General features: G+C 35.4%; 3 protein-coding genes across 4 annotated transcripts; 2 read left to right on the top strand and 1 right to left on the bottom strand.

Moving 5' to 3' along the window:
- Nucleotides 1-612: 612 nt before the first annotated feature.
- Nucleotides 613-3,149, top strand: LOC128214976 (uncharacterized). The gene is made up of 2 exons (XM_052921700.1): nucleotides 613-1,305; nucleotides 2,713-3,149. Exons 1-2 carry the CDS (start codon nucleotides 675-677, stop codon nucleotides 2,925-2,927), a joined length of 846 nt encoding a protein of 281 aa, XP_052777660.1. The 5' UTR covers nucleotides 613-674; the 3' UTR covers nucleotides 2,928-3,149.
- A 720-nt stretch (nucleotides 3,150-3,869) lies between these two features.
- Nucleotides 3,870-19,880, bottom strand: LOC128214094 (sorting nexin-30-like). Of its 2 annotated transcripts, none has more exons than XM_052920346.1 (11): nucleotides 19,614-19,880; nucleotides 17,312-17,503; nucleotides 16,558-16,668; nucleotides 15,790-15,951; nucleotides 15,126-15,321; nucleotides 14,161-14,291; nucleotides 13,450-13,518; nucleotides 12,925-13,020; nucleotides 10,654-10,758; nucleotides 9,769-9,921; nucleotides 3,870-8,629 (listed from the first exon to the last, which is right to left on the bottom strand). In XM_052920346.1, exons 1-11 carry the CDS (start codon nucleotides 19,740-19,742, stop codon nucleotides 8,477-8,479), a joined length of 1,497 nt encoding a protein of 498 aa, XP_052776306.1. In that variant the 5' UTR covers nucleotides 19,743-19,880; the 3' UTR covers nucleotides 3,870-8,476. The 2 variants fall into 2 exon arrangements, with proteins under 2 accessions (XP_052776306.1, XP_052776307.1); XM_052920347.1 differs by having other exon boundaries at nucleotides 3,871-8,629; nucleotides 12,934-13,020; nucleotides 19,614-19,879.
- Nucleotides 19,881-22,170: 2,290 nt separating this feature from the next.
- On the top strand, nucleotides 22,171-23,885 carry LOC128214096 (actin, cytoplasmic-like). The gene is made up of 2 exons (XM_052920348.1): nucleotides 22,171-22,386; nucleotides 22,616-23,885. Exons 1-2 carry the CDS (start codon nucleotides 22,258-22,260, stop codon nucleotides 23,618-23,620), a joined length of 1,134 nt encoding a protein of 377 aa, XP_052776308.1. The 5' UTR covers nucleotides 22,171-22,257; the 3' UTR covers nucleotides 23,621-23,885.
- The last annotated feature ends 718 nt before the right edge of the window (nucleotides 23,886-24,603 follow it).

Raw genomic sequence — 24,603 nt, 5'->3', positions numbered from 1 at the left:
TTCGTAATCATTTTACTGTTAGTTCAGTTCTTCTAAATATAACATAAATACCAGTAACAAAAACATTCAACTGACATGCGCGTCCTAAATTTCCGTTAGTGTATAAAACAACAAAAAATGCTGACGTACATTTTAAAATGCACCGCCGTAGAATGCTTAACTTATCTCAACGTGAAGGTACCAGCTGTACACACATGATTTTCGATGTCTGAAACCATCAGCCGTTAGGCTATTGTTTTATGACTGGCGAACTAATTAAATGGCATATAATTATGAAATCATTTGAAATGGTATTTCGTATGATTTTTTTTAAAAAAGAACAATTTTGTAAACTTATATTGATTCACTAAGGATGGTCATGATTCAATATCCAACTTCAGTTAATCTTATTGTCATGCATCATTGATTTTATTCACTCTATTGGTCAGTTATTAATAAAAAATAATCCGATTAGCTACATCGTTTAGATCCAATTAAAACCAATATGGAATACAAAATCACATACTAGTACAAAGGATACCTTAAACCTTGCATGCTGATAACCTTCGCTAAAGTACGTTGTCCTTTCCATGACCCAGACGCAAAAATCTGAGACACAGTCAGCACCAATACCAAACTGAAACACTATAAAAAGCAATCCCACGCAAACTTGTGAACTCATTTGTATTGACAAGATGATTTCGGTAATCTTAGTTACCTTTTTCGCGTTATTTACCCAGGAACCCTTTGCGAGTGGCTTCGCTCTGGACCTTCATTTACCAAAGAGTAACCCGGACGTTGTTTGTATAATGGAACACTGCAGGGAAGAATCGCTGAATTGCGCTCGGGACTCGGGGTGTCGCACAAATATGGAGTGCGTTATGAAATGTGGATTTACCAACAATTCCTGTCTGTTCGAATGCATGAACACATACGAAGATGCTATATACGACGCCCTAATGGCGTGTCTCGTCGACGATCACCATTGTATGACGCTGCCGCCACCTGACAAGAAGTTCAAATGCGACGTTCCGTCAACGTACGCAGCCAATTTTACGTTACCGCTGTTAAGCGGTACTTGGTACGTTGTTCTCGGTTTTAACAAGGACTATGACTGTTTTGATTGCCAGATCTCGTCCTATTCTAAAACACCAAACTCTTCAAATTTTACGTTAACGGAACGTTATGACGTAAAAATGCTGAACGGAACACTCCGGCACCGTGCTGCAGTACAGAAAGTAGGGCAACGCAGCCGTTCAATGGGCGTTCTTGACTTCACCAACAAAATGATGGGGCTCACTATGTACGAACAATGGAAAGTGCTCGGTAAATTGCCTAGATAGATTTGTTTAGTAACTGTGATATTTAAAAGATATAATTTCCATATATCAGCAAACATTTCAGTCACTGTTCGCACTTCGAATCATTTAAATGCTTTGTAATTCAAGCACATTTCAAGCACCGTCCGTGTTTTCCATGTGCATGCTTTCTGCGTACATTTAACCCGGAACAGCAATCGTTACAACTCGGCCATCTCCGGAAAGCTTCGGTCAATAGCCTAGACGTTCCGATTTACGAAACAGTTAAATAAAGTTGGGTTGGCTCTTTGGTATCCATAAGTGCATCCAATCAAAGTCGATCGCTTTAGCGGACGCTGATGCGCGAGCAGACAGGGTATGACTTCACACATATAGAGAAATAGTGGCAAAAGCTCTATGTTATGAAATGCAGGAAAACGTTGTCTTTTAAATCTTACTTTGTTCTATTTGATGGAAACGAAACTTTTTATTTAAAGCATATGTTGAAATTGTGACTCAAGTTTTCGTTAAAGTAAAAAAGAAGAAAATAAGCTACTACACATGTATATATAGAAATACATTCATTGAACTTTCATCGGAACGGGGCTGATAAAGTTAGGGCGGGTGGGCGGGCGTTGTCCAGTTTGGTGTCCGATAACTAACTTTAAAAGCATTTGTCCAATCATCACCAAATTTGGTCAGAATGTTTGGACATAACATCACAGACAAATTCGATAACCAGGCATATCGGGCGAGTCCTCCGAGAGTTATCGTCCTTATTCCTGTAAGAAAAATAATTTAAATGGGTATTGTAAACTATCTGATAATTATGCCCAGATTAACGATTTTCTGTATACCTTTTGCGGACACATGGAATATGTTTTCCGTTTTAAAATGCTGATGTAGACGTCGAATGCGGACCGCGAGCACATAGATTACTGGCCTCTAAAAGTTCGATACAAAAATACTTTATAAATGTTAAAACTAAATGTTAAACTTCTTTTTCTGATATATCCGTTAAAATAACTTCACGGTTAATAATACACAAACTATTTTTTATATATGGCGTTTTGTGTGTCTGTCGGTGAGAGTATAGGAAATGATAAAAATGCGGTTGCTGTTTTTTAAATATGATTTTTTTTATATTTATTTAAAGCATTGTTTTATGTTAACAGGGGGGAAATTGTTAAAAATTTATTGCTTAACTGTACGTTGTTGATTTGCTGTAGAATATCCCATTGGAAATTTGTTTTACAGTAACTGTAATTATATCATTACGTGTAGCCTCCTTAAAATATTGTTATATCATATTTTAAAACTAAAACTCCACTTGCAAGGTCTTACGTCGAAACTGATTCTTAGCTGAAAGATCATTTTATATAAATTAAGACACCGCCTCCCTCAATATTGATAGATAGCATTAACGATAACGCAGACTATGCGGTCTCCGGGGACTACGTGGTGCTCCACTACTGCGGTCTAATGGCGGAGGACTGGCGGTACCAGGGTGGGGTCGTGTACTCCCGCACCCCCGGGCTGACCTCCGCCCAATGGCAGGGAGTGGATGACGCTCTCAAGCGAACCCTTGGAACCTCCGTGAAGGACTACTGTCGACCGAATACAAGCGGCTGTACTGCACCCATGAGTTAGCTGCATATGATGCACAATGATACATGAATTTTCTATTTTAAAGTTAAATATTTAGTGTGTTTCCAGTTCAAGTAAAAAAGTGTTCTGTTTGAAAAACAATAACAACAAATGAATGAGTAATTGTATTTTGTTTTGAAAAGTATGATTATTACATTTGATGTAAAAATGATAGCTCATTCATGTTTTCGTATATAACAATAACTAATATTAAAGTTATTTTTATAACAAAGTGTAATATCTATGGAATTAATTAAAATAGAGTTATGGTTCTTGTTCAATGCACTTCCTCTTATTGTACTTTACCATTGCATTAAGTCTAATGCAATTTCATCCAGTAGTTTCCAAGTCATGCTCCGGACAAAAAGGAACAAAATGCAATTCCTCTGGTTTAAATTAATTCTATCCAGTAGTTTGGAAGTAATGCTCCAGACAAGAAAAGTAACAAAGGGCAACAACTCAGTTATTAGCTGAAAGGGGTTATGGTTCCTGTACACTGTACTTCCTCTCATTGTGCTTTACTATTACATGACGATTACTTTAATTTCATCCAGTAGTTTTCAAGAAATCCTCTGGACAATCAAAAGTACCATCTAATTAGCTATAAAAGCATTATGGTTCTAACATACTGCATTTTCTCTTATTATTTTCAATCATTGTACGAAGTTTTAATGAATTACATCCAGTGGTGTTGACGCTTTACGCTGGAAAAGAAATGTGACAAACGGCAATGACTCTGTACTTAGCTTAAGTAGAGTTATGGTACATGTACACTGCACTGTCTCTCATTTTGTTCTACCATAGTATGAAGTTTCATTGAATTTTAGCAAAAGTTTTGAGTTATGCTTTGGACATGGAAAATTGCAACTGACATCATTTTAAACAATTTTTATACATACTTTATATAAGCCATGACTACAAAGCCAAGCTTGGCCTAAATTGTCCAAAATAATGATGAAGCTGTTGTTACATATTTAATTCTTTATTGTTTTACAATATCCATGTTGCAAATTTTATAAATTCAATAATAAATAACATACAGCCATCAAAATCATATATATTGCACAAAATTCTAGAATGGTTAAAACAGTGACTATACACAACAGTATGACATTCTTAAATCACTTGTTTAACAATGTGTTTAAAATATATCTACAACCTTACAATAATCACCATTTCGGCATTTCACAAGAAGCTGCAGCATTCAAACAGAATACTTATAACACAAGTACGCAATTATTCACATACAAACAAGCATAGTTTACTCAAGAACTTCAAACTTAATTCCAGCCAGAGGGAGGGGTGTGGGGTTTCCAGTATCCATATCAAGGGTGGAAAATCGGTCCAAAATTAAAACTGAGCATCTGACATAATCAAACAATCATCGATTATATAATCGAAATAAGAATTTCACAATGATGCATTGAAATATTTGATATGAAATCAGTGATCGAAATTAACACAAGCCTGCAAGTCTGAATTTTATATAGCAGGGCTTGTTTAAAAATTTGCCAAGCTAAAGTATATGAATTCGGGCTTTTTCACCCAAAAGTCTAATTTCAATGACTGTGAAATAGGACCTTAAAGTAACCTTTCAAATGGAACAATAAATAAACAGTAACACGCAGTCTAATGTCATCCAGAGACATTTGTTTTCCAAGATAATCTTTTAACAAAAGAATAGTATAAATACTGGACCTTCACCCTTTCGCTGAAACTACACGATGAACACGTATAGGATATTATGACATTGTCGACAGAATGCCCAACAAAATATGACATACCATTTGGGTCAAAAGTCGCAGGTGCATGACTAAATACGGAAAAGAATATTCTATAATAGTATATAGAATATACATAAAATAGAGGAGTAGGTCTTACTATAGTGGTGCACCTCTGTATTAAGACTGCACATCGCTGTGAGCGTCTTTTTTTCTCTACTGTCCTTTATAAGCAACTTTTGACCCAAATAGTAATGATAGCAAAATGATAAAAACTTAACATATCTGTTCAAACTGGTCCCGTATAAATGCCAAACATGGCAGAAGCATGGTCTACTAAACAGTGATATTTTGAAGTCAAGATAAAAGAAATGGTTTTCTGTAATTAAATGCATTCCTCATTTTATGATTAGTTATAACTCAAGATAGAACATTTGAGCATGCAATTTGCCAACAAAATGATATTAGAAAAAAGGTGATTGTTTTTATTTAAAAAAAAAATCCTCATTATTTTGAAAAAATATACATGAAAGGTATGTTTACAATACAAAGGTTTTTTTACACCTATTAAACATGATTATGAAGGAAGGCGTGGATATATTTCATAATATGAAAATCTAGACTAGACACACACTGCAATGCAATAAAAACCAGGTTTTCAAAAGTTGAGCAATGTGAAGGTTTGGGTAAATTGAAGGGGTGATGGATAGGCATAGTGATACTGATGGACAACGGTAACTCAATAGGCTGTATATGCTTCCTTCTGTTAAGTTAATGTTATAAATGTTCTCACCTGTTAGGCAAGACACAGGTGAAGTTGTTGTATGTAACACCCATCTTATCATGGTGAATATATGCACAAACATTAATGAAAATCTTTGAAAACATAAAAAAGACAAGAAATTTTGACACAATGATCCGTAAGGGTGGCCTTGACTTTGGAACAACTGACATCTGTCTTGCATGTGACACAGCGGCTTGTGATGGTGAACATCTTTGCCAAGTTAGTTAAAATCTCTCCAATTATGGACATGCTTCGGACAAGTTACAAGGAATTTTGACCACTGACCCTTATGTGGGACTTTGACCTTTGACTGGCAGACATGGGTCTTTCATGCTAAAGATTGGCATGAAATGATTAACAATTTAACACTACTACATAATGGTTTCAAAATTTAACTATGAACGAAAACATAACAGACCAGGCACAATTGTTGACCTCCACCTGCCTGCCCGCCCAACAACATACCCAATGTTATAACTTTGAAAGGTTTGGCATTTCCTGGTTCATAATAAAAAAACTGAGTAATTTTGACAATAAAATAAAATTTGCTAGAAAATATTTTGAAAACTACATACTGTGTGATTAATATGATTTTTGTTCTTGTTCTAAAGAGGTAATATTTTTCCGAGTAGTTTCTAGCATTTAATAGGTACATTTTACATGGAACCATCTTGAAATGCACATGAAGGTCACGGTGTGCTTTCTGGCTTCAGTAATTATTATGATAGCAAAATTCAATAACACATAAAAACTGGCACAAACAAAATTGAGTATTATCACTGAAAATATGAATCATTATATGGGTTAAATATCAACAAAAATACATTGAAACATCACAGGAACACAACCAACCAGAGGAATAAAATGGACATAGGTCCCAAATTATGCATATATCAATGATTAGTTTCATCAGTTAGGGTGCAGGCATATATGGGACTTAAGACAGCGAGTGATTCTCGACAACTGAAACTTTGGTAAAAAGACTTTGGGTTGTTTTCAGTAACCACCTTAGATTTAACTCAATTTTAAGATACAAAAAAACTATTGATAGGACTGTAATAAGTTAGAAATAACCGGCCAGTTGACTGAATGGATTCAGTGAGGAATCTCTAAGGATAAGAAAGATATTGAATACGACCCCTAGGCTGATTTTCAGTTCATCTAAATCCCTTGTGTATGCCAACCCCAGCCTAAAATTAAAAATCAAAACAAACATAAAACAAACAAAAAAACAAAGAAACAGTGATAGGTGCATATTACATTAATATACGATAAGTGTCAAATGAGTCTATTCAAATCAGTTAAGATAACGGAAAAAAGATACTTCAGCATTGCTATCATAGCTATCTCAATAACTAATACAGTTCAATAAGCAACTTAGATTGAACTTAAATTTAAAATTAGGAAGTGTTTTGATTGGCCTGTATATTTAGCTGACCTATAGGCTGATTGGAATCGCTGAGGCGTGTCTAAGGATAATATCTATATTTAATACTGGCCCTGGTCGTGTGCCCACCCAATCTAATCCTAGAATGAATCGATCAAAGGATTAAACTATCTTAACTGTTATCTATTCAAGTTTTAGCCTAGATCACGTGAGGTTCAGTTGTGCATACGGCCATACATATGTATGAGTGCTAAAATATATAAAAACGACTGGTCACTGTATGACTAGTGATAAATAACTATACATGCATTTACTGTAGGTTTGACATGTTTGAATCAAAATATGAACAACAAAACTATTCGCAAACAATTACACTACATAGTAGTTAGATAAGTGATAAAACATCAGACAGCCCATTAACCCATCAATTATAGGAGGCATTGAAAATCAGTCCTAAATCATAAATCATCGGAAATAATCAAAATAATTATGATTATGTAATGAAAATCAAGAGTATAAAAATGTAAGAGTTATAAAAAGCTGAATTTAAGTATTAATAAGTAATATGAATACCACATTCTATGCTGTGTTTTTGTTCATTATGAAGTAATTTTGCAATGGTCGCTTGAGGTTTTTTTTGTTGAATATCAAGCAATTTAAACCATTGTTCTACGCTTGTTTTTTTGTTTTTAAAAGAAAACTGCAATAGAGTTATAATCAATTCCAGATAAATGCAATTAATTATTGGCAACCTAGGTCTAAAACCATCTATTGATGAAACTACCTGATCCTTGTTTAATCTTTTAGAGATAATGTGCATTCTTCATGTTATATGCTATACTTATTTCCAGGGCCATTTCATTCAAGGATCTTAGTCAAAACTTCAAAAATCTTAAAACTGTTTAAAGAATACAAATGACATCAATTTAAAAAAAATCCTCACCATAATGTATACTTAGCTTATGTTCAATTCATACCAATATTTAACAAAATAATGATAACACATCACTAAGATATTTTCATTTTATGACTAAGATCAGCTTAAATCTTTATTGAAACAGGCCTCTGGTATTATATTTTCCATTGACGGTTTCTAACCCACTAAGAAAGCTACTATAAATTTACTAAAACAAATAATTGTAGTACATTTTTGTACACATGTTGGTGTAACATTCAAAGAGAGGTAACCTAAATAAAAAGTTGAATGTGAATGTTTGAAAAAAGTCTTGTTTGAAGTTAAAGATTACCTAAAAACATCACAGACAATGTCTAACAAAGTTGCAGAAGCCCTCAAGCAATTAACAAACACACCACAACTTTCATCTTGCAACGCTGTTTTGTTGTTAATTCAATTCAAATATATCGATAACATCTATCACATCTATCACTTATCAAAGTATTTCCAAACTGAAGTTGCGTCCCTTTGACTTTGTAAGAACTACAACTACCAATTTTGGAAAAATCTTTAGCCTCAGCATATTTGAATGCATTCTTATCTAACAAGTCTCTTAACCAAGATGAGAAGCAACTCTGTAAAAAGACAACAATGTTTTATCCATTCTTCTTTAGTATGGATTAAAAAAGCTTTTAAGACTGTCTCTTGTCTGAACACACGCATACACGTATAACTATATCCCTCTCGTCGTATAGTTCCATTCATCTAACTAAGGTCAGACTCGGTCCTGTCAGTTTCTGTGCTCTCCGCTTTCTCTAATGAGACCTCTTTATCACTGTCCTTGACTTTATCACAGGTAGGCAGGACCACATCTTTCCCCTGGATCAACTTGATAGTCTCCTCCCAGCTTTTCAAACACTGAAATAGGTATAGAAAATAGTCAGTATTTGGATTAATGTCCTACGTTGGTATGAAAAATAGTGTCCTAACTTGGTATGAATAATAGTCAGTAAAGTCAGTATTTAGATTAATGTCCTAACTTTGTAAGGAAAATAGTCAATATTTGAATTAATGTCCAAACTTGGTGAGGAAAATAGTCAATATCTGGATTAATATCCAATCTTGGTTTTGAAAACAGTCAGTATTTTGAATAATGTCCTAACATAAAAATGTACCGTTTTTGTACGGCGTTTTGACTCAAGTAGATTTATGCCAATTTGTATTTACAAACCGCTAGTCAATTTAATAAACATCTCCAAAATGAAAGTTGAATACAACCTATTGGATTATAATGAAGTACTAATTTCCCTTTTGTTATATTCATTGCTGGTTTAATTCACCTAAAAGACATGTAATGACATTATCAATTGCATTTTAATGTTAACTTTTCCCAATGATCCATGTTATGATGTGACGTCAGCAAAGTGGAATATGGCCATATTGTACTAGATGGAATACAGACAAATATATTTTGACATAAAAATTGCTTGCAGTTTTTTAATAGTATATAATATATAGAGTCATCCCTGCTGTTGACATTATTACAGAGGTGAGTGGAGCAGCGTCTTGCCCCCTAAAATACAGTCTATCTTACATGTACGTCACCTAATCTTAAAAACATATAAGTGACATGGATGCGTGCTTTGTACCGTCTGCAGTGTTACATGTAAAATGTGCATAATGATCACTTTTGGAGCTGCATGTAATAGGAGCAGTCTTAATTATTGTACGGTAAAGTATTTTTTATTTTTTTTGAATAGGCAAGTTAAACAAACGATATAACTAAAAAAATAAACCAAGGTTATGCCACTTTGCTACATGCATGTGTGTTTTGTTGTTGGCAGTATGTTTAAAAAAATTCATTTGAATATCTTCAACTGTTTTTAGTAAAGGCCAATATTTAAGATTTTACCCAATGATGTAACTGATTCTGATGAAGACACAAAGGATATGACAATGCATATATTTTTTCTTGGAAAATTAAACTTATAACAAAGGGATATTCGTTAATAATGGGTGCAATGACCCACAACAAACATGTAATATAAGCAGAGAACCTTTTCATAGCGGTGTATATTCCTATCTGCCCACTCCACAAACAGTTCCCGTAGGTCCCTGTGTTTATTTTTGTGCCATCGTTCCATATCGGCCCGAAGATCACTGTCGGCCACCGCCGTACGATCATTCTGGGTCTCCATCTGGAGAGTCAACTGTAAAACACATGTTTGAGTTTAAAGTTTTACAACATCATGTTCATTTGCATATACTTGTATCAGCACTCTGTAATATCTGGATCCAGACAGGGTTTTTAAGTTTTTTTTAAAATTAACAAAAACTAAACAGGTGCCCTCTGCTTGGCAATTCATGACTTAAAGGTTCAGATACAAAAGGCAGGGTCAATCGCGACCCCAGGGGCATGATTTAAATGAATTTAGCTGAGGACTTCTATCCATGCTAAACAAACCGAGCTCTCTAGCGTTAATAGTTTCAGACAATTCAAGATTTTCTTTAAAATGATGTACTTAAGCTGTGTCCCTGGGGTCATATAGTTCACTGAAACAGATCCAACTGAACAAATTGCGACAGATCATTCCAAATATTGATTTCATTATAGAAACTGTTTCATATTTAAATACAAGATACTGTACAAGAGATTTGTAATTATTATTTCATTTAATACACCAGGAATAGACTAATGGGTAAGAATAACTTAAAAGTCATCGACAGAAAGTTTATTAGTACCAATTTTTCCCTTACTAAACTTATAAAATTTCCATCTTGAAAGTTGCTTCGAATAGAGATTCTTATGAAAGAAAATATTTTGTTACTGCTAGTGAAATTCCAATTTTTGAAATCATAATAGGTTATTGCCACCATTAGAGGCAGACGATTAATTTTCGACTCAATACTCAATCATTGTTTAATCCCTAGTAAGGCTTTACATCTTTGACCATCTGCTCCAGTTTATCTTGCTTGTTCTGTTTCACTTCGTCCGGATCCTTCCCAAGGAATGCCCCTAGCGAGTATGTCTGGTCAGAAATCTTCAGCTATAAAACAACACATGCTTAGTGCCGTAATTGTTATTTTTTTTAAATATAATGAATATTTTGGCAATGGTCTTAAAGCTACACTCTCACAGACTGAATGTTTTGATTTTTTAGTTTCTGTCTCAGAACTATCTAATTTTGGTACCAATTCTACAATTTAGTCATATACGGTAAATGAACTCACACTAGAACATATCTCAATTGTTTGGTAAACTGCTGAAAGTTTCTTAAAGCGTTAGTTATGCTTTTCGTCATAAAACATCAATTTTTAAAAGTAAATATGAAAACTGTGATCTGCTCTTTTGTCAGCAGTCTTATATCACTGATCTCCAGACATAAAAGCCACAATTGGCTCATTCCAAGACAAAAATAAAAAAGATGTCAGAACTATCAAAGTTTCTTAAAGCGTTAGTTATGCTTTTCGTCATAAAACATCAATTTTTAAAAGTAAATATGAAAACTGTGATCTGCTCTTTTGTCAGCAGTCTTATATCACTGATCTCCAGACATAAAAGCCACAATTGGCTCATTCCAAGACAAAAATAAAAAAGTTGTCAGAACTATCAAAGTTTCTTAAAGCGTTAGTTATGCTTTTCGTCATAAAACATCAATTTTTAAAAGTAAATATGAAAACTGTGATCTGCTCTTTTGTCAGCAGTCTTATATCACTGATCTCCAGACATAAAAGCCACAATTGGCTCATTCCAAGACAAAAATAAAAAAGTTGTCAGAACTATCAATCAGTGAGAGTGCAGTTTTACGGCATATTAGGTATCTGTGGAATTACATATTATAAAGTATCTGCACGCCGGTGGCTTGGCCACTACTCATTACAACACTAAGGCTTAGACAATATCGACGCTGTTTCACTTTGGTAAACAGACAAGCTAACAAAACTGTTGACTTAATTGGTATCTACATATATCCACCCTGGCAGTTTAATGTAATATTATGTGCATGAAGCTTCAAAAAGTTAAAAAAAAAAATGTCATTAAATCTAATGTTTATAACACACAAATGCTAAAATCAAAATATACTTTAAAAATAAACTATGTATATTGTAAATAAAGAGAAATATTAATCATTAGACTACTTACACAAGTGAACTGCATGCAAGATAAAATAACTGGTGTGGAAAATCATCAACACATAACCTCTGATACACAACAAGGTCTCTCCGATACAACTGAATGTGACAATGAACAAAAAACTTAGAACATTCAGGTGGTATAACATCTAGGTAACAAAAAATAAGGAAACAATAACGAAAAAACATCTGGTGAAATTATAAAGTGATACCTAATAAAAACACACACAAAATGTGAACAATTTAAAACAAACTGTTAAGAAGCATGATTTTATCACAACGAATGCAACTAGAGTTATCATAGAATGTGATTAATACCCCTGCACACCCAATGGTTGGAAATACTGCCTGGATAGAACAATTTAAGTAATCAAGTGGAATGTGTTTCACTGAAGGTACATGTGCCACAGAGTTGTCAATAATTTAGAGACATGAGGAAGATTGCAAAGTAATGGTACTAGCTTATGTAGCAAAACATTCTAAGTTCAGAAGGTTGTGGTGACCTTGACCTGTGAGGTAGGGCACAGGTCTTATGTTCGACATGTCCTCATTCTATGGAGGTCACTGGCCATTTTTAAAATCTTACTTTGTATGACAAAAATATGGAGGAAAAAAACAAACATTATCAGGCTTATAAGGCAAAACATACCAAGTTCATAAGATTGTTGTGCCTTGACTTGAAGGTAGGGACATGGGTCTTGTTGTGAAATAGCCCCAACTTTACTTTGTGAAGTGGGGGTATGATAATAATAATCAAATATTTTTTTAGCAATCAAACATTAAGCTGAAAATATGTTCAATTCTTACTACCCAAGGCTAGGTTAATTGTATAAACCTGTACAACTCTGGAAAATCTATTCTACAATTTGTTTTTGCAGATGATTGATAGATCATTAATGCATGTTTGATGGTGTTTTTTACTTCAAGGGTGTGCACCAAATTTTCTCCAGCATCATCTCTGAAGACTCTAATGACTGGAATATTTCGAGCTCAACACTAAAGGCCAAACCCCACCCACCCTTCCCCCAGTATTGACTGTATCCTTGTTGTGTAGGGGAGGTAAGCGTGTTGATGCTCACATTGACTACCTGTTCCTTCTCTTCTTTACGCTTGTTCAGTTCATCCAGGGTCTGTTCATACTCTGACTGGATCGCATCACGCCGACGTAACACAGTCTGAAGTGTTAACGACCAAATACACTATTTACTATCTTGATTACTTCTATAGTTCATACATTTTACTATTACACAATCCTGAGTGTTAAGAAAAGTGATAGCTTCAGTTTGATTTCCTTAGTTCATGTTAATGCCTTTAGGTATAATTGTTATAAAAGAAGGCAATTTTATGCAGAGACATCTATTCCTCCCACTGCTTTAGCTCGAGGGTAATTAAAATTCACTGGAGCAATTATTAACCAATTCTTAATAACAGATGGCTGTTATTGATGTTCATTATAAATTGTGGCAGAAATTTTCTTGGCTTCATTATACACTAGAATATTGGTTATAACAAATAATTCAATTTCTTTAGTATTTGTTTTATTGGGCTTTCGCCTAAAGTTTTGCATGAATTTAAGTGTAAATGAACATTGACATTAGAAATACCTTAATTGACTCTGCATACAGGATATATTCTCGCAGTGGCTGGGAAAAGTTGTCATAAGTGCCATCGATCTACAACAGAACATACAATTAACATTAATGCTGACTGTGTTCAGTACATCTACCATACATGTTTGTGTGCATTTTGTCATGAAAATTGAAGGCTCCTTCTAAATATTTACAAGCCTCACAATGAGGCCCTGGACCTCATTCGAAATAAGCTCCTGGGCTTTCATGAGCATTCCTAGGTTATAACACACTAAAATTAAATTGAGCCATCAGCTATAGTTTTTAATCTTTAGTCCACAAACTTATGGAATATTTTTTAGTCATTAAAATACCTAAATATATTTTAGAATTTATCAGTTTCTGTGATACTTCCTACGAATAACATATAATCTACTGTGGTATGTATTACAAAGTGTATATTCTGTGTGTTAAAATCTGAATAAACATCAATCAATCAATCAATTTATCAAACTACTGTCTGAACAACCGACCGACAGACCAAACAACCAACCAATCAATCAATCAATCAGTCAATGACTAACCCCACACGAAGTAATCTACAAATACATATACCCTTACAAGGCAGTGTTTTACAAACTGTGTAATGACACAGAGATAACAAAAATACATCCATTTTTTCAATTAGAAAAACAGACTAGTTGAAACAGTTTCAGCAATATGTTAAGCAGGAATATAACAGTGTACCAATTCCTTTAGAGAGTTAGCAGAAACTTCTACAGCTTTTGCCATGGAATGGAGTGGAGATACAAGCTGATCTTCTGAGTTTGCCCACAGTGTGTAGATGGGGCCCCACTCCTGGAGATCCACGTGGAACTCTGCAAAAATTAGGTTAAATTAATCAGGGATGTAATTGACCTGGCAGCTGAAGGGCTGAAACCATTCTGGTGATGGAATGGGGGGGTGGGAAGCAAAATTGGATTTTAAGAAGCCCTCTTCAGGGTTCTTCTTAGTGCTCTCCTGACTGTGTATTTGAAGCAAACTGGAGTGTCTATACTAACAACAAATAAAGCAACAACAAAAAGCTATCAGTTAAAACTTTTTAACAGTTAAAAAAAAAACGAAAAAACATTTTGGTCACTAGAGCCATTAGATCCGTGGAAATCCACGAATCTGCTGACAAATCACATCCATGTTAATACTAATGTACCCGTAGCTTCCTGAGTTTTGAAACATATTTATAATTTAAGAACAATACAATATAACTTGGCCTAGGAAAATGTTGTGCTAATTTAGATCACTCTATTCAAGTTCACCGTCATGAAAAAAATCCCAAAATAATAGTATTCACTTTAACTACCGGGTATGAAAATATCACACCCAAAATAACAGTATTTACACATTACACATAAACCCCTTGAGAGATTCCCCAAAACAGCTTAATAATTACAGAAGTAAGTTCATTTAATATGATATTTTAAGACATCTTTAATATTTATCAGATATATCTCAATCAAGTCATTCAATGGCAAAGAACTTGAGCAAAAAGGTAGTTTTGTAAACAGCCTAAATATATGTGACAAGAGTATGACAGGACTTCTTTAAAAAGGTCAAAGTATCCATATAAGAACATTGAGGAAGAAAGGTAAAGAACTGTAAATAAACCAGGATAGCAGTTTGCCAAAATTGAAAAAAAAGCTTTTTACACATACCTGTTTGTTCTTTCACAATTCTTTGTGTTATTCTTTCTACACTTCCAAGTTTCTCTGCAAATGCCAACATATAGTCTTGCATGGCAGCAAACTCTGGTTTCCGATATTTCAACATGTATGATGTGCTCATATTGTGGATCGACTCCCCAACTCGACTCAGCAATCCTGTTGACTGCTTCTTGTGCGCTTGAAATTCCTACAATTATTCACAGGTAAAGTAGTTGTAAGATGGATATTGTTGGGCTGTATATTCCAATTAAGATCTCTTATATATTTTCACTATTTTTCTTAGTTGTTTAGTTGATACTAATTAATTTTTGGTCTATTATGAAGACAGCTGAAAGATAATATGAATTCATTTGGGATTTGTTTCCTGGGCAGAAACCAGTACTGGGTCCTTTTGAGAGGCCATGAGAAAGTACACACCAACAACTTCTTGGGCGAGAGGCAAACACCTATACCACTCGACCACCCTCACCCCTTTTTAATTGTTTAATAATTTTAAATAAATTGAAAATCAATACTTCCATAACTACATGTATACAAGCACACAGTTCTTTTTGTCAACAGTTTTGTCCTTGTAAGTAATAAATAATTCACTGGTATTCTCTTCTGTTGGTATTTCAATATGAAAAGTTAACAACAACCTAATTCTAAGAGTTACCCAAGCTTTAGCTGTAAGGAACACATGAAAGTTTTTGTCAAAGGACTGGACGGGGTGATCTGCAACTCTGTTCAGAAACTTCTGGAGAGCCAGACTCCTCATTCGCAGAAACTCAGGACTGAATCGTTCCAATCGGCGTAAACTATGCTTCTCAGGCATCGGCTAAGGAAAGAAAAGAAGTTATACCTTGAGGACATGATTTGCATCAACTTCAACTTTAACTTTCATTTGAATAAAGGCAAAGTCCTGCAACAGTGAATACAGGGAAAACAAGTGGACAACAATAATATTATACACATGCTTTAACAGAAAATGGCTACACAAGGCTTAATAGTTTTAACGTTTATTTTTTTTTATTGCAAAACTTCCAAGCTGTCCAGTAAGCGCAGTGGCTAGCTCATTCGCTTCTCACTATGGGCATCCTGGGTTCAATTCCCAGCCTGGGTGTTTGTCTGTTTGGCTTGTGGTCCAAAAGCCGGACAATTTGGTTTCCCAAGGTACCCAAACAACAAATGACCACACTCTTGTGCAACAGCTTGCCAACAACAGTGACTTAGCATAAGTTATTAACTTCTTACAACTTTCTTAAAAACAATTATAAGATAAGTATAAGTTAAACTTAAACTTTAAACTGTTTAGACAAGAGTGATTTCACTCATTTTTTAAAGCATGTCATGTATTGTTTGATAGCGGTGAATGACATCAAGCCACAGACTAAATTGTCAGTAACTATTGATATCATATATTAATTTGTCAAATACTACTCACTGGGACAAGGTGGGTGGGATATGTTTCCTCCAACTTCTGTCGTAACCAAAGAAAATCATTGTATCGTCGTCGGACCTCATATTCATTATTTTCAAATTCTACTCTGGTTGTCTGAAAAAAATAATGAAATATACCATAAAATAGTAAGTAAAACGTTTTAGTAATAACAATTTATTGATGTCTATAGAAGAAGCTAACTTCTACAATAATAATATACAATTCTGGTATAATGTAGCCACTCATTGTATTATTCTTAACAACATGTGAAGAGAAACACTTAATGCTTACAATGCTTTTGTTTCCATCCATATCAAATCATATTTAAATCTTAAATTTGAAGTTTGTGAATATTATCTATAATTTGTTGGATAAGATATGTTTAAACTAAAGAGACATTCATTAAATCATGCAGTATTAATTTCATATTCTAAAATTAGAGGACAAACACAGAATTTGAGAATTAAAGCATATTTTAATAATAAAAAAACAACATGAAACAGATTTGTATTTAAAATCATTGAATTGTTTAAAAAGATAATATGCCTCTGATGTCCCATTACATAAATCATACTATGAACAAATATTTCATTATACATTTCAAAAATTATTTCAAATAATTTGCTTTGTTTCACTGTTTATAGAATTAACTTCAGAGAAAATACATGGAGAATTTTAATTTTTATTAATGACTATTGGCTTTATCACATTACTTTTACTGTTGCCTTAACCTTAAACATTAATATTAAGAAAATACCTTGAGAGTGACTCTAAATGTGACATATGAGTCCATAGTGCCGCTGTGTTTCTCTGGGTCATCTACGATGATTGTCATGTCATGTGGCTCCCCCTCGTCATCCTCATAACCGCTCAGGTTGGCAATCAAACTAGAGCTCCGTGATACGCTGACCTCTGATTTGCCAGACGCGTCGAGATCAAGGCTCTCCAACTGAAATAAAGACATGCATTGTAACAGTTTGATAATTAACACATTCACAATATTTAATAATGTCCACCTTGGTGACCAACCAATACCAAATTCTCACAAATGCCAAGACTCAAGTGCAGGAGGTCTTGCCCTCTGCAAATGATAATGCACCAGTCAATTGTAACCACAGCCCATCCCAGGTCCAGGTGGCCTCGCAGTGCTAGAGGAATGTGGTGGTTTTGTCTTCACGCCAAAAATAGCGGTGAATGATCCTTACCTAGGGTAATTTGGGTGCAGAGGCATTTGGCAGGGGATTTAACCAGCAGTTACAGTACACTCAATGAGTTAGACCCACTCTCTGTTTCCCTCTGCGGATTTTTGCTATCACGGCCAACACAATGATTTTATCCACTGTCAGTGTTCCTCGGAGTTTGAATTTAAGGCCCTTGGAGGGTGATCAGTCGACCGTAGAATAATGAATGCGGCGTTCCTCGGAGGGGTTAACACCGTGAAACACTTGACCCTTGATAAGAATCTATGCTAAAGTTATTTTATTTTTATCAAAATATTCAACTGATTACAACGGCTCCAGTAAATTGCTATTATTCTTTTTCCTCTGCCCATTTTGAATGAAGTTAGCTTACCACAAGAATGCAGTCGTATTTCACTAGTTGCACATGCATCTTATAAACATGTTTTTGCTAATGACTGAATACATTGATAAACACATTTCATCCGAGAAAGACTAGGTTACACATTTTCGGAAAATCAGGAGGTCAAACACACGTTCAAAGATCACAGCGCATGGTTTTGAAGGCCTTCTTGTCTCTTTTTTTTGTGGAAAATTCCATTAAACGTCATAGCTATTTTTAACCACCAATAATAAATAGTATATTCTACATTGTATTGGTCACGCGCTTGGCGTCAGAGGTCATGGTTCAGAATCGTGTTTATAGTCAGCTGCTTATGATGCAATAAAATTAGTGGATATACTTTAATGATTCAATGTTTATTATTCAAGACAATATTCAATTGGCATTTACGGACATAAATACAAATTAAATGTTGGTACATGTAAGAATCTTTTACGCTTAACAATGTGCAAAAGCATAAAAATAAATAACTTCTAAACAAGAATGATTTCTTGTTTATCTGATTAGACTCGGAGTTCCGCCGCAGGATCATAAAATCGGACGATTCTCATTGCTATCGTTCATATTAAACTCGGTGGTAAGCCAGCCACTCGGAGAACTCTGGGTTATTTTAGCGAAGGCAACAGTTTTACCCTCGGAGGCAATCCGCGATCACTTTATCCCTCGGAGTGAGCGAGGAAAGCTTGTATAACTGTGTGTACTGTAGCCCTCGCAGGGCGGGGATTTTACCCTGGCTTGGCTGGACCAAAAGTCAAAGTCCCCACTTATCCCCAGACCTGGTGAGACCATGGTAACAATTGACTGGTGCATAAGAGGTCTGTATGTATGTATGTATTTATGTATTTCTTTAGACCTTTCGGCTAAGGATGACCCTTGAAAGTGCAAATTAAGCACTTATTTCCAACGGGGTCCTTTGTTTTTGCTGAAGGGACAGCATGCTGAAGAGACATTGGCGGGATACAAGACAGTTCGGGTGGGATACCCTAGCTCCTTTTTCGAAGAGACCCCTTCGAGGGGTGATAGTGATAAGGTTCTATCTGCTTCTTTATTTAATTTCACTTAGAACCTTTTTGCTTTCACCCCTCGCCTTGGTTCTTTTACATGCTTGGCGTAAAGTACCGATGCACAGGGTACAACTTTCCTTGGTTAAACCAGTACAGACTACACCACTTTTCCAAGCACTACCCTTTAAATGCTGAACGCCAGGCAAGGGAGCTACTTGTACCAACTTTTAACGTCTTTTGGTATGACGCGGCCAGGGATCGAAACCCAAGACCTCCCGCTCCGTAGGCATTTGCTTAACCACTAGACCACAGAGACAGTGAACTAAGCACTGTCATAACAGGACAACAACCGCCAGGATATAGTTACAAGGCCCCATCAAATATACTTCACGTAATTATTTATTGTGAATTTTGTACAATAAATTCACTAAACTAAGATATAAGTTTGATGGTTTGACTTCGGTCACAACCCACCTCCGCTTCATCGCTGTCGTCAGCGGTCGTATTCATGAGCGGATCACGGAACTTCTGCTTCTCTGGCTTACTCATGGTTTTGTTTCGTCGTGGTTCGGTTTGTCCGTCCTCTTGCAGGTCATCGGACATCGCAAATCAATAAATTGCACAAAATTCAGAAAATTTATTCAACCGGAAGTCGATCGGCTGTCAATATTACTTTAACCCGTTCTCATTTTCACAAGTGAAAGGAAAATATTGAAGCCGGGTTAAAAGAAAAGTTCCAAAGAAAAACTACAAGAAAGGGAAAAGATAACATGAGTGATCTACGCAGTGACCTCCCCTAGCGCTATATAATAATTATAGCTTTCAACAGATGATAATTGTGGTCTGCCGTTTGAAGTATAATTAACCATTTATTTGTTTTAATTATGAATCAACCTACCAGTGATGTATCAATTGCAAAAAATATGTGTTTTTTCCCCATTTACTTGTCATCTTATATATCTTTGTTGGTCTTACAGGAACTCACCAAAAGATTTTATGTTGGCAATATTTTTATATTGTTAAAGTTTAGTTATTTTACTTACGTTCATAAATAAAGACCAACAGCAACTGCCAGATACTCATTTGAACAGAATTTAGTGAATCCAAGCCTTAAAGGAAAAAAATGATTCAATTGCCATTAGCATTACCGAAACGCTTTTCGGCAAAATAGAGCAGCATCGTTTGTCACATTTAAACTTATTATTATATAGAGCTTATTTGAACTTTTGTAGGTGTTTTATCATTGCTACAAGCATTTTGTTCACATTTCGCACGAAATAAACAAAAATCGATGTTTGAACCTATACGTGAACGAATCCCTCTGAGGCAATGGTACGAATTTGGCACAATATTGCTTATTTTACAAATATTTGTTCTTTCTAAATATGAAAATAGCGTCATCATTTCCCCTCGCGCGTAAATGCGTTGGCTATCCCTTTGGCACAAATCTTTTTTTCTTTTGAACTCTTTTGCTGTATAAAATTACATAATTTTATATTTATAATTTCCGTAATCTTCGTATTAATTAATAATTCGAATTTCTGCAACCTCGCAGTATTTATATATTTTAGAAATGAGAAAAAACACACACTATAAAATGCTGGCGCGGTTTGAACGCTCACGGATCTTGTTCGGAGATCCGGCTAGTTCGGTGACGAAACTCTTTGAGATACGGCTTCGTTTGAATATAAACATCTCAATGAAGAAGTTGCAATCAAAATGCTCAGCTCACTTATAACCATGAAGTGTTTTAAATATTTGTGTTTTAAAAGTAACCTCCGTAAAAGGTAAGAAAATTTCTGTGAAGGCGTCGTGAATGCCATTTTTGAACAATTATTAACGTCTACTAATATGGGGAAGACGTTACTAATGTTGTTAGAACTTGTGTCCAACCCATTTGCTTTTTGTGTACTCTATATTATTGTTGTAAATACCGATTATGTTGAAAGAAAAAAGGCAATAAAATATGTTTAAATCAATTATTAACCAAATGGTCATATTGTACATAATGGCAAAAACACACAAAAACAGTCATGCATACGTGTAAAACTATCATTTTTATAAATCTAAATAACAAAGAACATATTCAATATAAATAAATACATGTTCCAAGTGACCTTTAAGTCTAATTATGTTGAACAATGCAGATGTTTTAAAAGTATACATATTTAAGAGTTAATACCTAAGTGTTCAAAAGATGAAGTACGGCCAATTGTTCAAAAAAATGTAATAGTTAACAACGATGTTAACGTCATCGTTGTTAACTTTCAAATCTCGTTATCTGCAGTATTTTTTACAAGATTTGAGACATCAGTGAGTGTTTCAGCACTACTTAATTTATTAAATATATAATGACATCATCAACTTTTTCACGTTCAAAGCGGTTAACAACGATCTCGTTAATATTTTTAAAAAAAAAGTTCTGAATAATCTGCACGTAGTATTTTTTCACTGAACTTGTTTTATCTTATTTTATCATTACAAGAACAAGACATTTTCATATACGTAATTGTATGCTAAGGCCACGTTAAAAAGAGCATCAATAAAGAAATCATCGAAGTTGACAAGACATTTAAACTCGCAATAGCCATAAAGTTAAACATGTCACAACTTTTAATCAATGATTGCAGGCTAATATGTTACATTGCTGTTTTTCTATTATTAAATGTTCATCTTTTCTCTTCCTTAATTAAATACTTTAATTCCCATCTAGTCGAACCGGACTTTGCTACATTTACACTCGTGTAGGTCTCTACAATTTCCGCTAGGGCCTTATTGAAACACTGGAGACAATTGATAAGCTTCCGTTTGCAATTTGGCTCATTGGTAAACTTAATATTGAAGATAAAATCAAAACAAACAAATAACTTATACGTCAATGTATTTTCAGCCGTTTCAGTTCGACAAACACCGAAAATCATAAAATATCACCAAATATGGGCATCCACTTCCATATATGGTTAAAGAAAGTTGAAACCGGACGCTGGATGGATACTTCCGAAACGCGACAGTTTAACTATAAAATTCGATCAGCGGCCCTCGTTCGATGCTACATTGCTCAGGGTTTCTCGACGTACGGTCGTCTTGAAATTTGTGTGAATCATATACATTTATTATCATGTGTGACGAGGCTGACGTTCAGGCTTTGGTGGTGGACAATGGTTCTGGAATGTGCAAAGCGGGTTTCGCCGGCGACGACGCACCCCGAGCAGTGTTCCCTTCCATCGTCGGCAGACCCAGGCATCAGGTAATTGTATTCTCCCCTTTGCTGTTTTCGGTTATAGATGTATCTATGCATACACTTATTTTACTGTTATGGTAGATAAAGTTACCAAAGTAAATAACTAATGTATTGACTAAGCTGTAAGCGTTGGATTAAAAAAAAATATATATATATATGTATATAAGAAAGTAATTTGGAAGATGTTTTACTCTTTATGATTGCAACACTAACAGTATTCAACAATTGGTTTCAGGGTGTGATGGTTGGTATGGGTCAGAAGGACAGCTATGTGGGAGACGAGGCCCAGAGCAAGAGAGGTATCCTTACCCTCAAGTACCCCATTGAGCACGGCATCGTCACCAACTGGGACGATATGGAGAAGATCTGGCATCACACTTTCTACAACGAGCTCCGTGTGGCCCCCGAGGAACACCCCGTTCTTCTCACTGAGGCCCCTCTCAACCCCAAGGCCAACAGGGAAAAGATGACACAGATCATGTTTGAGACCTTCAACACACCCGCCATGTACGTGGCCATCCAGGCCGTACTGTCCCTCTACGCATCCGGTCGTACGACCGGTATTGTGATGGACTCAGGTGACGGTGTATCACATACTGTGCCAATCTATGAGGGTTACGCCCTGCCCCACGCCATTCTCCGTCTGGATCTGGCCGGAAGAGATCTTACCGATTATATGATGAAAATTCTAACCGAGCGCGGCTACTCCTTCACCACAACCGCCGAACGGGAAATCGTCAGGGACATTAAAGAAAAGCTGTGCTTTGTAGCTCTGGATTTCGAACAGGAAATGGAAATTGCTTCAACATCGAGCTCGCTTGAGAAGAGCTACGAGCTTCCCGATGGACAGGTCATAACCATTGGCAACGAGCGTTTCCGGTGCCCAGAGGCAATGTTTCAGCCATCCTTCTTGGGAATGGAGTCTGCCGGTATCCACGAGACCACATACAACAGCATTATGAAGTGCGACGTCGACATCCGTAAGGATCTGTATGCTAACGTGGTGTTGTCCGGTGGATCCACAATGTTCTCGGGTATCGCCGACAGAATGCAGAAAGAGATCACTTCGTTGGCCCCGGCCACCATGAAAATCAAGATCATCGCACCACCCGAGCGGAAGTACTCCGTGTGGATCGGCGGCTCCATCCTCGCGTCCCTGTCCACCTTCCAGCAGATGTGGATCTCCAAGCAGGAGTATGACGAGTCCGGCCCTTCCATCGTCCACAGGAAATGCTTCTAATCTAGACCCATCTTTAAGCAATCTGCGTATATGCAATTTCTTGATCACAATACCTTACCATTTCAGACAGGGAATGCATATCATCAAGCTACGGTTACACTGAACTATTATAATTTTGGATGTCTCAAAACAAAAAAAAGAAATCCGTGCAATTCTCTATTTCGTAATAATAAACAAAAGCATGCACGTTTGTTAAGTTTATATATCTTGTTGTGTAATTATTTACATGTATACGTATTGTTATAATTAAATAAAAAAATACTAATGACTGTTCTTATCTATTTACAGATGTTTTGTAATTGGTAATAGAATAATTAATGTTTTGGTTGACGTCGCATACTTCGTTACTATAGATTGTAAAACGGGTTAATAGATATATATTATAAACATGTGTGCCAAATTTTGGCTGCATCATAAACAGAACGTACAACAATGATATCCGCTTTCTATACAAGATATATATCTCCTACATGTGAAAGTTCATAATTATTAAACCAGTCCTTCACTTGTATTGCCTACTCAGACAAGAAGAGACCATTTCCGGAGTTAAATGACGCCCGACCCGATCAGTGATTTTAAAACTTTTTTCGAATGTGTGAGCCAACATATCACATGCATTGGTATCATTTAAGTGGCCACTCCTTTCCGTTTAAAGGTTAACATGTCACTAGAATATTGTAGGAAAATTCAAGTCATTATTTACACTTATAGAATGCTTTAAATGACACTGTGTCAGGCATAGCATTGGTTTACAAGTAATGTGGGTCGAGTACCATACTAGACCAATGCTTTGGGCCCAGTGGTAAGAGTGACGTTATATGACCAGTAAATTACAAGGCGGGTATTCATAAAACATATTGAGTCATTTCTTAAATGAAGTCGAAATCCTAAATTGTTCATAGTAAAATTTAAAGAAAAGTTCAAGAGCTTTAATGAAAAAAATGTATATTACATGACCTTAATGAAAATATAGGATTGAAGAT

The sequence above is a fragment of the Mya arenaria genome, chromosome 13 (assembly GCF_026914265.1).
Source record: "Mya arenaria isolate MELC-2E11 chromosome 13, ASM2691426v1".
Classification (NCBI taxonomy): domain Eukaryota; kingdom Metazoa; phylum Mollusca; class Bivalvia; order Myida; family Myidae; genus Mya; species Mya arenaria.
The sequence above is the reverse complement of the archived record's forward strand: the minus strand, read 5'-3'. Positions and strand labels throughout refer to the sequence as shown.

Bases quoted from the DNA above. Each gene is read 5' to 3' on its own strand.
- LOC128214976 (XM_052921700.1), top strand. From the start codon at position 675: ATGATTTCGGTAATCTTAGTTACCTTTTTCGCGTTATTTACCCAGGAA. The intron at 1,306-2,712 runs GTAAATTGCCTA...ACGATAACGCAG, and splicing joins CGAACAATGGAAAGTGCTCG to ACTATGCGGTCTCCGGGGAC.
- LOC128214094 (XM_052920346.1), bottom strand. From the start codon at position 19,742: ATGTCCGATGACCTGCAAGAGGACGGACAAACCGAACCACGACGAAAC. The intron at 17,504-19,613 runs GTGGGTTGTGAC...TCTTTATTTCAG, and splicing joins ACGACAGCGATGAAGCGGAG to TTGGAGAGCCTTGATCTCGA. The intron at 10,759-12,924 runs GTGAGCATCAAC...GTTGTTTTATAG, and splicing joins AGAAGGAACAGGTAGTCAAT to CTGAAGATTTCTGACCAGAC.
- LOC128214096 (XM_052920348.1), top strand. From the start codon at position 22,258: ATGTGTGACGAGGCTGACGTTCAGGCTTTGGTGGTGGACAATGGTTCT. The intron at 22,387-22,615 runs GTAATTGTATTC...AATTGGTTTCAG, and splicing joins TCGGCAGACCCAGGCATCAG to GGTGTGATGGTTGGTATGGG.